Below are 16,286 nucleotides of genomic sequence, written 5' to 3' on the forward strand. Positions count from 1 at the left end.
AGGTAATACACACCGGAAGACTCCCAAGTTCTTGAACTGTGCTTTTGAGTCTGTTCCCTGGAAGTTAAGAGACCTCCCAAGTACCACAGTCAACATTTGGGAAGGAGTCTCTTATTTGTTTGTATCTATGATACTGTGCTGATTTTTGTCCTATCTTCATTATTTCTGTTTTTAAGACATAATCATATAATAATAGCTTGCCCAAAACTTCTGAAAAGAAACTTTTAAATTTCATCAACTGTCCTCTGACTTGAATAGATTTGAACATCAATTACCAAGAGAATTAGCTAGTTTCTTTCCTTTAACTTTGTTATTTTTACCTGAAAATGCTCAAAGAATGTATCACTCAGTTAGGAATATCATTCTCCTACCAGGAATAATATTGCCACTAAATCTTTATTCTTTTGACCGTTTTATACCACAAATCTGTAAATTTCATCTAATCAAATTTATGTTTATACTGTATTCCATAGGTAACTTACAGATAATTAATTTGAAATTGATATAACTTATTTGCCTCTTTTGGAAGTGTTAATGGACATAGTTGAAAATATAAGAGAAATAAAATAAACAGTGCTTTTAGAACACTATTTGGGAGTGAAAATTTACAAGCACCTGAAAGCCCTTCATTTTCCCATTAAATGATGTTCATGGATATTTCTGTATGCCATGGATAAATGTTTACCAAAAATATCTCCCAGCCCAAAGGTAATCATCATTACTTTTAAAAACTTTTTGTACGTATGTTTTACTGTCTATACTTTCTGATATCCCATTCAGAAACATGGACAGAAGAAGAATTAAATGGCCCCAATTTAGATCAGTCACTGAAAGGCAAACATCCCTTTGAGATCCTTAATGTTCATGGTTTCTTTTCATTGCCTAAAACATTTGGTAAGTGCTTAAAGGAGAAACTATTTAGAGGGGATAGTGTTGTTTTCTTCAAAAAACCTCATTCTGAATTTAATATATATGGACAGAAAGGGCTTTGCTTTGGACAGGATGTCAGAGAAACCCAGTGCCTTTCCCTGAGATCCTTAATACAGCACAAATAGCACTTGAGGATGGGGTCCATCTGTGCACTCCAACTGAGCAATTCCAACAACGTCCAAAAAATTAACTAACCAAGAAGCCAAAGAATCTCTTAAGGTACCTCTTAAGGATAACTAAGTTGTTGTGGTGTTTTTAAAAGACAAGTTTCTGAGAAGACCACAGTGGGCCACCTTTGATAGACAACCTGGAATCTGTTCTTGTGCTATCAATTAGGAAGTGTTGTGTTGTTACAGCTTTGGGTGAAACTGCTCAAGAGTATTAGTAACTAAATATCTTGCCATTTCTATGTCATCAGTAACTTTCCCACCTAAAATACCAACTTACTTTTCATTCAAAGGTTTTCTTGTATGTTAGTTTCTAAACTGTCAGAGTTACTAGGTAGTTCTTCTATCTCTCTTTTTTAGGTTTTCAGACATTTATATTTCTTTTTCAGCATTATTGTTTTATATTTCTATATTAATTTTATTTAACTTAAAACAATCTTATTTTACATACCAATCCCACTTACCTCTCCCCCCCTGTCCTCCTATTTCCTATTTCCCCCCCACTAACCCCTATCCTACTCCCTATCCACTCCCCAGGGAGAGTGAGGTAGTTCTTCTATTAAAAACCTACAGAAATCCCTTTCTATAATGTCTCATATAGCAGGTGCTAGGATTTCTCTTCTCATATTTCAGTGTTGTGGTGACACAAATTTATCTTTTCTTTCTTTTTTTAGCATTTTGAGTATCATATACAATTTAATCAGTGTATACTTCAATTATTGCCCCCTTGTATTTAGGAGTTAGATCTACTTCCTATTTTTAAGTTTTCTTTTTTTCTTTTTGATTGTTTTTATTTAAATTAGAAACAAGCTTGTTTCACATGTCAATCCAGCTCCCTCTCCCTCCCCTCCTCCCCCCTATCCCCACCAACCTCCCCACCTCCCCAGTCCCCCACCCAATCCTCACTCCACTCCCCAGGGAAGGTGAGACCCTCCATGGAGGATCTTCAAAATCTGTCATATCATCTGAGGCAGGGCTTAGGTCCTCCCCCATGTGTCTAGGCTGAGAGATCATCCCTCAATGTGGAATGGGCTCCGAGAGTCCATCCATTCATATGCCAGGGCTCTAAATACAACAAACAGAACAGCATGGACTGTTGATTGAAAACCCACCAGGATGGCATGTTAGCATCATTTCCCACATCGTTCGAGTTGGATGTTTGGACATAACGTTGAAAAGAGAAAAAAACGAAGGAAGTGTTTGAATGACATGCTTACTTTTCTTCTACCTATGAATTCTTTTTTTTTAACCTCCAAGTTCTTTTTTTTTTTCTTGATTTTTGAAGACAGGATTTCTCTGTGCAACAGCTCTGCTGTCTTGGAACTCACTCTGTAGACCAGGCTGGCCTCGAAATCACAGAGATCCACCTGCTTCTGCCTCCCAAGTTCTGGGATTAAAGGCGTGTGCCATCACTGCCTGGCAGCCTCTAAGTTCTTAATGTTCTGCCTTCTGCATCCCCTAAACAGTGCAGTCTTAAAAAGGGAAAATGCTTTGCAATCTCTCTGGAAGAGCAATTATCTATGAAATGCACTTGGCACTCATGATATGTTTTTCTGCTGACACAGATGCCCAACACCAGGATGTGATGGAAGCGGCCATGTCACAGGCAACTACGCGTCTCACCGCAGGTACCAAGTGTCCTTGTATGTGCTCAGGCTGTCATTATCTTGGTCTGTTTCATCTCACCTATTAGAACAGCAAGTAGCTGTCTAGAGTAGAAAATGGAGAGTGGGTCAGTTGGATTTGGGGATTGCTTTATTTTTCAGAAATTTAGATATGGCATATAGAAATCATGATCCTTGTTCAAGAGTATTCTGGTTCTGGTTACAGAGCAAATCAGGCTTCAGGTCTGGCCCTTGTCCTGCCTAACATTAAGCAAAGACACCACAGGGAGAGGTCTCTCTCTAGTGGAAGAGGCCCCTCTGGTCCTGAACAAATAGAGGAGTTGATGAGGATGGGCAGGGTGAGAGGCTCTCTTTTGTTTTCTTGCTAATGGCATTTCCTTTCCCTTAGCCAGTGGCTCAGAGCTGAAGCCATTGTCACTGGTGCTGCAGTGAGCATGAACTGTTGGTTATTTCTGATCACTGAGTTCTCATTGGATTAAAAGCCTTCATTTGATAAATGGCAAATTTGAGTTTACAACAAATAATTGAAGTCCCCTGAGCCCAAGTTCATTAATAGTAAAACAAGACCCAATCCCAATTCATTCTTTTCATTCCCTGGTCACCCAGAACGCAATGTGTATCACAACCTAAGGACACCAGTGAGTCCATTCGTCCAAGTCAGTGCTGAACTTCTCTTCTTCCTCTCCCTCTGTAGTGTCTCTGGATGTCCTCTAGCCGATAAGACTCTTAAGTCACTCATGGCTGCCAACTCTCAGGAGCTTAAGTAAGTGTTGGGAGGCATGACCTCTGTGCCCCTCTCCACCCTGGTGGAGCCCTCATTGTTCAGTGTCCATGTTGCCTTGCCAAGAGAACTTAAATTGTACCCGTATGAGGAATAGCAAAAAAAAAACACTTGTCAAAATTTCCCCCCAGCCCCTAGGGCTAACGTGCTGAGGGCTGGGGGGAAAGAGAGAAGGCTCTTGTGTTTTACAAATAGCATGAAAACACAATATTTTTGCTCTTAATTTCAGAATTTATTTACTAAACCAGACTAGTAAAGGTGTAGCAAAACATTTTCAGCATCAATTTTAGGAAATCATGAGAATTTTAAATATCCCAACTGCATTTCAGTTTTGCTAAACATTGTTCTGGCTCATCTCTGCTTTGTTAAGGTCCCCCCTCTCTCTTTCTCTCTCTCTCTATATGTATGTATATATATATGTTAATATTAATACTTAGTTACTGATTTTATTTTTCCTACTCTTCTTTTATTCCAAATTTGTCACTTGATGTTTTATATAAATACATTTATATTAAATATCCAATAACTTCACATTAGAATACATCTTACAGATTTCATAATGAGCAAAATAAAAGCCTGAAATTTTTATACCAAAAATAGTGAGAAGTTGGAAATATGCAAATATGTTTCTCATTTTCAAAATGTTAAAAGTAGAATTTATTGTATCAAGGTAGTGTTGAATATTGATATCCACTTTTATAGATTGAAATACAAGGCTGTTTTGGGATTAGTAATTAATGGATTGACATGTAAGGCACACCGTAATATCATACTCCATCTAAGTGTATCCAATGCCATGTCTCAGTTATAGCTATCACTTCATGTATGTTCTCTAATTTTATGTTTTAAAAATCAGAAAGATACTGGAAGCATGTAGATCTGGAGGGCCTATTGCAATGTCCATAATTAAATGTTTCATGTAGCCACGTAATAAATTATCTGTCTTATCCATACAAGAAAAATACATATTTTACTAGCCTCTTATTTAGATATTCAAGGGAAAAATCCTAAAAAAGGTATTTCTTGACTTAATAGATGAAATATAGCAAGCTATTTATATCATATATGTGATAAGATAATACACAAACTACTAATAAGTTAATAAAGGACTAACTGGAGAGACAGCTCAGCAATTAGGACTGAGGACTGAGTCACTTCTCAGTACCCATGTCAGGCATCTCACCGCCACATGGAACTCCAGTTCCGGGGTCTAACACCCTCTTCTGGCTGCTGCAGCAACACTGCACAAACCCCCACACCAAAAAACAAAAAAAATCATGCATAATTTAAAATAATTGTAAAGTTACATGAAAGGGTAAGAAACATGTGTCTAACAGCAGAGAATATGTTTCTGTGTGTAGCTGATTAAATCCTGAATGCCTGTTTCTCTGACTAACTGGGTGTTTGATAATTATTTTATTTGAAAAGCTGTGTTACTACATACTCTGTGGTTCAGGAATGGCATTCCATGATATAAAACATCCTATGAATGCTCATTGAGATAGAATTTAAGAAAATGTGTCTGCCGTGGTGACACATGCCTTTAATCCCAGCACTCAGGAAGCAGACAGGTGAATGCCTGTGAGTTCAAGGTCAGCCTTATCTACATAGAGTTCCAGACCAGCCAGGGCTACACCGGGATACCCTGTCTCAAAAAAATGAACGTATAGTACATAACAATTGTTATCAACCAAACATCACTCAGCAGTTTCACATGTTAAGTTTTTGTTTTCAACATGGGTCCTTAATTGAAAGATAGCTGCTTAAACCAAAAGAGTCCAGCTCATCCTCTTTAAGGTACATGTTTCATGATGCCCATCTCTCCCCTAACCTAGCAGCCCACTGTGTTCCTGTGTTTTCTAGGTGTCCAACCCCAGGTTGTGATGGTTCTGGACATGTGACTGGGAACTATGCTTCCCACAGAAGGTAAGACCAACAGCATTTCTCAAACGGAAACTAGTGCCTTGGCAATGATACCCAGTCATAATCTCATAATCACAGTGTCTTGTACTGTTCTTGGTTGTTCTTATTAGCTTGTCTGGTTGCCCTCGTGCAAGGAAAGGTGGCATCAAAATGACTCCTACCAAGGAAGATAAAGAAGAGTCTGAACTTAAGTAAGTATGACTGATGAAGAACTGGGCGAGGCTGTATCGCGTTAGCTTCAGGATGCCTCTGAATCCCCACTGAATCCGGAGGAGATGAATCATTAACAGCCAGGACTTCTGGCTAAGGAGTCATGTTGTTCAGAAGCTCAAGACTAGTTCCTCCTTTATAACTGCATCTCTCCACTTTGACAATGCAGAAGAGAGATTTATTCTTTGCCCATCTGTTTTGAAAGAAAGCAACACTGTGGAAGTGGTGCTTTTATAGGGTTTCTCCATGTGTGAACGTGTGTATCTGTGTCTACATGTGTTTCTTAAGCTTCTTCTTTGGCTCTTTTGCTTGTTTGTTTTGTCTAATTTTGGTTTATTTTTATTTTTATCTATTATTGTTTTAAGATACCTGTTTGTATCCCAGTGAGAGAGAAAAAGGTTGTGAATTTGTGTGGGTAGAACAGTGGGGAAGACCTGGGAGAATTTGGGGGCTAGAAGCCATAATCAATCAAAATATATTGTATTTAAAATATATTTTCAATTAAAAAGAGGAAAAGAAAAAGCAGTAGGTATGATTTTGACTCCATCTCTTAATTCCTAGGTGGCAAATCAGCTAAACTCTTACACAAACCTCACTTTTTCCCATCTGCAAAATGGGATAATATTCTCTACTCAAAGAGTTCTCAGTGAACATTAAAATAGGTGATGCATGAAAATTTCTCAGCTCAAAGCCTGCCAACTGTTACTGCTAATACAATGCTATTTTGCTGCTTTTTGTGTGTCTTAAGGATTCTATTGCTGTGATGAAATGCCAAGACCAAAAGCAAGTTAAGGAGGAAAGGGCTGATTTGGCTTATACTTCCATATTGCTGTTCATCATTGAAGGAAGGCAGGTCAGGAATCCAAAAGGGCAGGAGCCTGGAGGCAGAAGCTGATGCAAAGATATGGAAGAGTGCTGATTACTGGCTTGCTCAATCTACTGCTGCACCACAAACCCAGACATGACCCCATGTAAAATGGGCTGGGCTCTCCCACATCAATTAATAATTAAGAAAATGCCCTACAGGCTTGCCTGCAGCCTGATCTTATGGAGGTATTTTGTCTGCTGAGGTTCCCTCCCCTTTAATGACTCTAGTCTGTGTCAAGTTGACATAAAATTAGCCAGCATATGGTGGTATCCTTTGAAACTCTCTGCTGTTGGTTGCTTCTGTGTAGCGTGGAGCTGTTAATTCCTTTTTCCAAGCTGATGATGGCTCCACTGTGCTTCTTTAGATGTCCTGTAATAGGGTGTGACGGCCAAGGTCACATATCAGGCAAATACACATCACACCGCACAGCTTCTGGTTGTCCTCTGGCTGCCAAGAGACAGAAGGAGAATCCCCTCAATGGGTCCCCTCTCTCCTGGAAACTGAACAAGCAAGAACTTCCCCACTGTCCCTTGCCAGGATGCAATGGGCTGGGTCATGTAAATAATGTTTTCGTCACCCACAGAAGGTAAGGCTTGTTTTGTGTCTTATTGCTCTTCTGATTGTTGTAATTGAGTTACTTAGGGGAAGGAGAAGACCCTCACAACACCATCATTTATACCTCTTTAGATTCATAACACAGTTTTGCTAAGTAGATATTTGACTAGTCTGAAGAATGAAAAGTGCATTTTCTGTTTCTGAAAATTCACTGCACAGATTTCAAGGGCCCTAGAAACTCCATTTTTTCTTACATTCTAAAATATTGCTTGTGTTACATTTTAAAGTCCTTTAATGTTTCCCTCCAACTCTTAAGTGGTGCTGTCCTATCCACTCTACTGTGTCATGTGCTTGTGAACTTTCACTCACCTATCTCTGTCATTCACCTCTCTTGCTGTCACCGAATTTAAGGCCAGTGTAGCACTGTTTTGCTTCTGGGGAGATGTGATTTGCCAACAGCAACCTGAAAGCAAGCAGCATGTGTGGGAACAGGTGGGACACAAGGACCCGGGGCTTTGTGGTGACATACTTCACCACTGAGTCCCAGGTCCCCAAGGGAACCCTCGCTTGCACAATGATCATCATAGTCCAGCTCTTTAGCTCACTTTCCTCCCACAGGCAAAAAGGTAAAAAGTTCCTAATAATTTCTGCAGGCTCTGAGTGTCCCAGCCCCTTCGAGTCATGCAGGGTACTTCCTATGCACTTTTAGGGAAACTCTGATTCCTTTATGCTCAGTACACAAACTGGGCGAAGTTGGGAGTTATTTGCTATTTAAGAACAGCAGTCACAAACCCAGTGTGCCCTGTCATTTTGTTTTAAGAAAGGCAAATGAGTCTGTGACCACACTACCCCAAATATACCTACCCAACGTAGTACGAGAAGAAATGGAGTCATGCTCACTTCTGATTTGATGTGTCCTAACTGAATTGCAGATGTCATGGAAATCATATAAAACTCATGTTTTACGTTATTTACATTGTTTTGTTTTTCTACTATGGAGCCCACATAAGCCTGTCCCCAGGCCTGCCAAGCTCTGATTTCCAATCCATAAAGGACTTCCATCATGAGAACTGGGGGTAGGGTCTCATGCTTATGTGTGTGTATATGTGGAGGCCTGAGGAAGGACACTTGGGATTGACCACACACACACACACACACACACACACACACACACACACACACACACACAGGGGGTGGAGGTGTGGAGGGAGGGAGGGAGAGAGGATAGAGGACAACCTTGGGTGACTTTCCTAGAGACTGTCCATCTTTTGTTTTAGAGAGGATCTCTCACTGGCCTGGAACTTCAACAAGTAGTCTAAGCTAATGGGCTAGTAAGCTCCAAGGATCTATCCCCTGTCTCCACCTTCCAAAGCCTTGCTTCATAACAACACACAATGGTTCTAAGTTATGTGTTGATGGCTAGCATTTTTATAACACTGTGTCTACCTAGAAATTTATTGTAAATTGCAAACTAGGTGTTGTGAGAAGTTTCAAATGAAATGAAATGTCCATTATATTAAAATGGACACCTTTAACATCTCACTTCACCAACTGAGTATTGATCCCCTTCACGACCATTTTCTAAAAACATGGCATGTGACAATAAAAGAGGACAAACTCATGCACACTCTTCAGAGAAAGAGTGAGTCTCCTTGAATCTCACATAGGCCACAATTGTTAGGGAGAGGCTCCAAAATGGTTTCAAGCTCAAGTTGTGCCTCTCATTTTCTTTCCCTGCATAAAGAACTCATCACTTATCAAAGATGAGCAAACCACATAAACCACATAACCTTTTCATAGTGTTACCTATTATATTTTACCATTAAATTTTATATTACTTTCTGTATTTTATAGAATCTTAACATAGAATAATTTGGTTATTCTTAAAGCAGGTAACACTTCGCATTTATCAAGGACTTCACTCCAGAAAACTTTTCTTCTACTTGGCGTAGCATCATGAACTTCAGGTTGAAATGGTTGTTTTATAGATTAATTGAAACCACATTTCTGTGGGGAAAATGGTTGATTATTCTCATTTTTATTTTAATCTAAAACTGGTTTCTACAAAGATAGAACAAAGCCATGAGAGAATTAATGACTGCTTAGAACAAGAAAATTACCTGATCATAAACGATGGAAAACAGGTTTTGTTCAGTGTTGTCATTATCATACTGGTGCTATTTAAATAAAGCAAGTGACATTAAAGGAAGCAGCCTGCCGAAGAGAGCAGCAATTCAATGGACGGGGTCATGAGCGCCAGCTCGGATAACAGATCTCCTTGCCCCCGCTGCACCTGCAGCAGCTGCTTTTATTCCCATTTCAGGGTAGAAATTTTTAAATGAAAATAATGTTTTAGCAGTTACAGGAGAAAAGGGGAACTTTCTGTAAGCAGACTGTCTTCTGTTGCGGGTGGCGCTTGTTGCTGACTATTGTGCAGCCTCTCTGAAGCTCAGACTGTACTGTGTATGAAGGCAGGAAGAACTAGACTCTGCCTTATTCTTCATGGACTCCAGCTGAGTGATAACGGTTGTTGCTTACGACCTATCTGGGCAGTTTTGCATCTATAGAAAATGAAGTATGTACCACCGAATGCACATTCACGAATGTGGACAACCAATGTTCTGTCTCGTGAATTGGAACTGGTTGTGTCATCAGTGACAACTTGTATTTTGGGTTAAGAAAAAAAAAGAAAACACTTTCCATTATTTTAGGGCTTTTGAATTTTATTTAACATATATTTATTAGTTACTTTCTATGAAGAACCTATGGACTATTATATAATTAATGAGCAGACAAAAATATCAATAGCTGATAGCACAAAAGGTTTTAATTGTATGAGAAACGATGTGCATTTCACACATGGGTATAAACTCTCTTCTCACAGCTTATCTGGATGCCCTCTCAATGCACAAGCTATCAAAAAGGTCAAGGTCTCTGAGGAACTAATGACCATCAAGCTCAAAGCAACCGGGGGTAAGTCACCATCTCAACCAAGATCCAGACTGTAGATCCCAGTGGCCTCTGCAAATGAATCTGAACAATATTAAAGCATACTTTTAGTGTGCAAGCAGAAAAGGCTCCTTCAGATTTGAGCTGTAACTGTGACATCTCTGAGACAATTGTCTCCCCTATTTATCTAATGAGGCTTTCCTGCAAGGAAAGGTGTGAAATTGCAAGCAGAAAAGTTGAAAGACACAATAATTGTGTCCTTCAGTATTTTCAATCTTAGCTTGTCTCCCATGCATACACATGTGGGTGAATGTGCATGTCTGTAGGCTTATGTGAACACATGTGTACATGCATATTATTTCCAGTGTATGTTCCTGTTAAATTTCAATAAACACAATTTCTGGCATTTGTATTTGAATCTTTAAGTGTTTTCTGTTTAAAAACAGATGTTTTATGGTGACTCTGGGTACCCTAGTATCTGTATCTCTGTGTTTCTCTGCCTAGACTTAGTGTCAATCCCTTGTTGGCATTAAGATATATTAATTCTGAGTTCCATTGGAAGCCCCCATTGTTATTTTGGAATTTTTCTAATGTTTCTCTCAGAATTGTTCCAGATTAGCTCAGACCTATGTGTTTCCCTTCAAAGAGCTTCAAAGAGCATTGGATACTTGGTGGCAAAGCAGTACTATTCTTCATAAACTGCATTTGATGTTGTCTTTGCCACATGATTACAGCTGAGCCACAACCACTTTCTTTCATCTTTGGTGCAGGGGATGGAACCCCAGGCCTCTTGCATGTTGAATGTGCACTCTAATGCAGTGTTCAACTGTAGACTTCAAGTTGTTCTCACATTTCTTTTCTGAATGTCTCTTTTGCTTATTTAATGTGAATATGGGATTTAAGTGAGAGATATGTGGTATCATGGAGGAAAAGAGCTCTCTCTTGAGCTGCCCATCACTTCCTACTCGGGGTTGCCTTCATCTGGATTATCTACAGCATCCTTTAGGTGCTTCTCTCATTCCCTGGCTGTCCACTGCTAAGACCCTGGGAAAGTCAGCACCCAGAGCTTAAGCCCCTGATGTTAGCAACAGAGCAGTGTCCTCCTCCATTGCCAGCACCCACGTACTAAGGAGCTGAGCTTTGCCTAGAACTCTGGCTGTTTCTTAGAAGCATCCCACTTCTCCAGTGCCTCTCCATCAAAACACTGTCAATGAAACTGGGACACTTTAATGTGTTTTGTCTATATGTCACCATAGCTGAAACATATGTAAGGGTAAAGAGCACAAAGCTCACTGCATAAACATATAATGGGGTATTCATATGCTTTCCTTGATCCATCGCAATGCCTAGCTAGTTTAACATTCCCAACAATGTCCACGGGTATACATCTTATTATGCTATTAAACAAACTAGACATCTATGGATAGAGGTGATGTAGTACCACCTCCAACATCCAAGACTCCAATGGATTCCAAACTAATACTAAAGTAGAACAATTGCAATACCCTACTAAACATGCAAGATTTTTAAAACTTAAGGGCTATTTCTGTAAATTTTCATTGAATATATTCAGTCTAAAGTTGAGCATGAGTAAGTGACATTCTAGATAATAGAGGCCCTGAGTGTAGCTATTTTGAAAGCATAAAACTCATGTTTGGATCACAGCTCTGATACTAAGTACCTCAATTCCCCATCTATAGAAGGAGAGTGAGTATCTCGTGAACCAAGTGAGTCACTATTTGTTATTTCAAAGTGAAGTTCAAAATTTGAGTCCTCTCCTGAGCTCCCCTTGACGAGAATGAGTTCCACTGAGAGAAAGATGAATCTTCTGGCTGTGTGTGGAGAGGTTTGATGTCTCAGTGGAAGTAGATAAGTAACATATTGACTGAAAAAAGTCCAAAGGTACTGAGGTAATTCAGCATTGTTGCTAAAATATCTCCCAGATCACAACTTGGTAATATATTAGTCCCCTTATTTATTATTTTGATAAGAATTAAAGAGAGCTGGATGCATACCAGGTCCTGTAGTAATAATTTATTGATTGATTGATCATGTGTATATGTGCATGGATGTACACATATTCCTGTCAAACATTTTTTGAGATTATAGTATAATTACAACATTCCTCCCTTCTCTTCCCTCCCTTGAAACTCCTCATATACCCCTTCCCTACACTCCCTCAAATTTATGGATAATTTTGTGAGTCATTCATCCCCTTTTTATTAATGCTATTGTCCTGCATACTCCAAACTGGTTGTTTCAGCCTCTCATTCCCCACAATAATCCTGGTATTACTGCTAGGTGCCATGAGATCTAATGTTTTATATGGATTCTAGAAATCAAGCTCAGGTTGATATGCTTGTGCAACAAGCACTTACACCTGCTGAGCCATGTTTCTTGCCCTCGTAAACGTTTTGAGTTCTCTTCCCATGGACATACTTCCCAATAAGCCCAAGGAGCCATTTGTTATTGGGAATCTTCCAGATCGCATACCCTTGACTAAGTACCTATGTTCTTGTTAGCCAGCTTTCCACTGTGATTATTCTGAAATCATGAAGTTAACAAACTTGAGATTTGTGCCAGCCCACAGCTTTGGAGGTCCCAGCCATTGCCACTGCTGTGGGCTTCTGATGATGTAGTACACCATGGTAATAAGAATGTAACAGGACAAAACCACCCACCTTCTAACCATGGAGTCAGGAAAGAGGAGGCCAGCATTTAACAACCCCTTAAAGACATAGCTCCCAAATACCCAAAGCCCTCCCTCAGAGACTAACCTCTTAACGTTTACACAATCTCCCCAGAGAGTTACCCAACATCCATGATTTAACTCATGGGCCTTTGGTGTCATTCAGGATCCAAAGTATAACAGCCATCTTCATTAACAGTGAGTATCAGGAAAACATAATCTTAACTGAATCCCATTACCAGTATCTGTCACTTAAAGAGACTTCTCAAAAGCATCCTGTGACATAGCCAAAATTGCCCATTGTAACTGCATGACTTGTTACAGAAAAATACTCACCATAGAATCTTCCTTATCACATCTGCTATTCTAATCTTTCACAAGTCTAGAAAACCCTGCCTGCACATCATACTTTGAGTCCTTCTTTTTCCCTTATTTCTTCCTGCATGGCAATGGGCCAGGGGCTGAGATCTAACCAGGACACCAGGAATAATTTCTCAGCTGTCTTCTGTCTTCTGCTCTGTGTCACCATCTGTTCTGTCTCAACAAAAATCCAGATGTGTTTTTAAGATTCATCCAGATTACTGGAGATGCACCTCTGCAGTGTAGTACTCACTTTGCATGTGCAGGGCACTGTATTTGATTTCCAGCACATCAGGAAGGCAGGGAGGGAGGGAGGGAGGCAGGGAGGAAAGCTGTTGAAGAGGCAAAGATGGGGAGGTGAACACAGCAACTTTCTGCCTTAAAATCCTTCTCTGGATCCTATTCCAGGTCCCTCATGAGGTCCCCATGACCCATTCCCCAGATCATCTTCTTCTAGGGCTGGGAACACCCACTTCTCTCTCACCTGCACCATGTGCCATGTGCCTCCTGCTTCCCCCCCATAGGATGCTCATCTCACTACTCCTGTCTCCATTGTCTGCCTTCTTAGTTTTAAAGTCAGAGTGGGAATATTCTCCACTGAGGGTCCTTACAAGACCCTACTAGTGCAAGACCCTTCTAGTGGAGGCCTTCCTTTGATGAATAACTACACTGTTTCCTTTCTTTTTTGGGTAAAACCATTAAACTGAAGTCTCATATTTAAACATAAAATAGACTATTGCTGGGCCTTGTCTCCTTTTTTCAATGTGGACTGTTGACTCTTCACAGGTATTGATGGTGATGAAGAAATTAGGCATTTGGATGAAGAAATAAAGGAACTGAATGAATCCAACCTTAAAATTGAAGCAGATATGATGAAACTTCAGACCCAGGTTGAAAAACATCAATTAATTATTTCGAAAGTAACCATACTCTCTAGTGGTTACAAAACATTCAGCTTCCTGAATTTTGCATCTAAAACTATGCTGACACCCTAGGGAAATGTGTTTCTCATGCCTGTGTCTACTGACTCGTCAGCCTTTACCTAGCTGGCATAAAAAACCCACTTTGTGAACAAATAAAGCTGATGACCATACATACTCCTGTAAGGAACATGGTGCATTGTAGAGACTTGTGTCACAAAGGTTAAGGATCCTTTGTTAAAATGCACATACGACATTACACTCTTTAAATTTAATTCTAGAATATTTCTGTGTTATTTTACAAAAACAAAACAAAAAACTCCAAGCAGTGTCTAAACCTAGACCACTGGGAATTAAAAATTCAGTCCAGGGTTTTTAAGATGTTAACACAGAACCTTTGTTACAGATGTAGTTTGGTGGTAGATTTTTTTTGGCCTACCCATATGTAAGACTCTGGATTAGAACCTCAGCATCTCAAAAAAACAAAAATAACCAAATTGCAACAAGTTAGAAGTGGAGAAACAAGATGAAGCAGATAATAGGGGGTCTTTCATGTGGCCTTTCCCATTTCTTCTCCTTGTCCACTCCCAAAATACAAGCTTAATCCCATCTCTCAGCATTCCTCACCCCAGCAGTCTAATCCATATGAAGTAGTTGCATTATCCAATCTTCTGAATGCCACAGTGGCCAACAGAAAGAGCTTGATGCTTCCATTTGGAAAGCATGAGACTCCTCTTAAAACCATTATCAAAGAACCCAAGCCTCTTCTTCATGGAGCATTTAATCTAAGTGGGGAAGACAGGAAGACAGACAGTAAAGTGTGTGTGTGTGTGTGTGTGTGTGTGTGTGTGTAACTGCTGTTATAAAAAAATAGGGGTTGATATTAAGTGAGATGGCTAAGCCCCAAGAAGAAGGAAATATGTCTGCAATCACTTGAGAAATGAAGGAGTTAGCCAAAAGCGATGGAGAATATGTCAGGTGGTAATCTAGCTGGGTAGAGAAAGTTATATGAGGGTACCAGAGATGAACTGGACTGTTCACGTAGTACAGCCTAGTCAATGTTGATGATCTTGACATTTACTTTGATAGATTGAGGGTCCTGTGAAGGGTTTTGAGCTTAAGAGTAATTTAGTCATCTGACATGCATTCTAACTTGACCTTCAAAAGACTGATTCTGAGGGTATATTGAGGAGGACCAAGAAGAAACTATGCAGAACAAAGATGGCACAAGGTTACCCATAAGAAGCGATGCCATCACACCAATGGCTGGGTCCAGGTGGTCACAACGTAGGTGGATAGTGGCCTTATCATGTGTTTATTGAAAGAAGTACTTATTGAATTTGAAGTATGAGAGAAAGAACGCTGATTCTGGGCACCATGCAGTTTGTCATCCACTGCAAAGAAGAGGTACAGCCGGAGCAGGATTGGGGAAAATAACAGATATACTCTGTGTCCTATTGCCTTTGAGATATCTACCATCTAGCCATGTAGAGAAGCTAGATCTGCAATTCATGCAAAAGTCTATGTTTAAAAATCAGTAGTTTGGGATGGAGATATCCTTTGGACTTGTATATCCAGCCACAAGTTGTCCCTTGAGGCCTTACATGTGCCTCCAGCTCTGCTTCTCATGTCATTGTCTCTGTTTTAGATAACATCTATGGAGAGCAACTTGAAGACCATAGAGGAGGAGAACAAGCTGATAGAACAGAGCAATGAGAGTCTGCTGAAGGAGCTGGCAGGCCTCAGCCAGGCTCTCATCTCCAGCCTTGCTGACATCCAGCTGCCACAGATGGTAAGACCAAGAGCAAGGCTCTGCTGTCCTGTAGTCTACTCTGGTGTCATGACCCTGTGGCTGAGCTGTCAACAGCCACCTATCCCGGACGCATTCTCACTCTCAGTGATCTGCCCATCTGAGAACATGGTAGACACACTCAGATTAATGAAGGCCAGTGACATCCCAAAAGGCCAGGTCCTTTAAAGATGAAGGCTTGCTTGAAGATATTTTATAAAGTTACATGGAAGCTGGAGGCCAGAGCTCACTCATGGTACATATGTTTCCAAACAGAAGTATCTATGCAGCCTCAGTACCATCCCACCCAGCTCACGAAGTGTAAAATAAACAGGTCCATCCCCAATAAACTCCTTGGAATGGTCAACTTCTGCTCATGGAGCACAGAATGGGTATGCTCGAGGCATCCTTATTTCTAAAACCTAGGCATTCAACTATTTAAAATTCACAAAAAATTTATTTTATACTTTTATAAATATAAATCAGTCTTTGGAGATATTGCTGAATGATGTTAATCTTC

General features: G+C 40.0%; 1 protein-coding gene across 26 annotated transcripts in view; it reads left to right on the forward strand.

Annotated features, from left to right (window-relative positions):
- St18 (ST18 C2H2C-type zinc finger transcription factor) overlaps positions 1 to 16,286 on the forward strand; it is a 310,888-nt gene that overhangs the window by 290,326 nt on the left and 4,276 nt on the right. For all 26 annotated transcript variants that reach the window (XM_021223291.2, XM_040741550.1, XM_040741551.1 and 23 more), the window contains 8 exons: positions 2,663 to 2,725; positions 3,417 to 3,485; positions 5,367 to 5,429; positions 5,537 to 5,617; positions 6,869 to 7,090; positions 9,944 to 10,032; positions 13,844 to 13,947; positions 15,626 to 15,769. In XM_021223291.2, coding sequence (XP_021078950.1) covers positions 2,663 to 2,725; positions 3,417 to 3,485; positions 5,367 to 5,429; positions 5,537 to 5,617; positions 6,869 to 7,090; positions 9,944 to 10,032; positions 13,844 to 13,947; positions 15,626 to 15,769 — 835 coding nt within the window. The remainder of the gene's footprint in view (positions 1 to 2,662; positions 2,726 to 3,416; positions 3,486 to 5,366; positions 5,430 to 5,536; positions 5,618 to 6,868; positions 7,091 to 9,943; positions 10,033 to 13,843; positions 13,948 to 15,625; positions 15,770 to 16,286) is intronic.

The sequence above is a fragment of the Mesocricetus auratus genome, unplaced genomic scaffold, assembly GCF_017639785.1.
Source record: "Mesocricetus auratus isolate SY011 unplaced genomic scaffold, BCM_Maur_2.0 Super-Scaffold_6730, whole genome shotgun sequence".
NCBI lineage: Eukaryota > Metazoa > Chordata > Mammalia > Rodentia > Cricetidae > Mesocricetus > Mesocricetus auratus.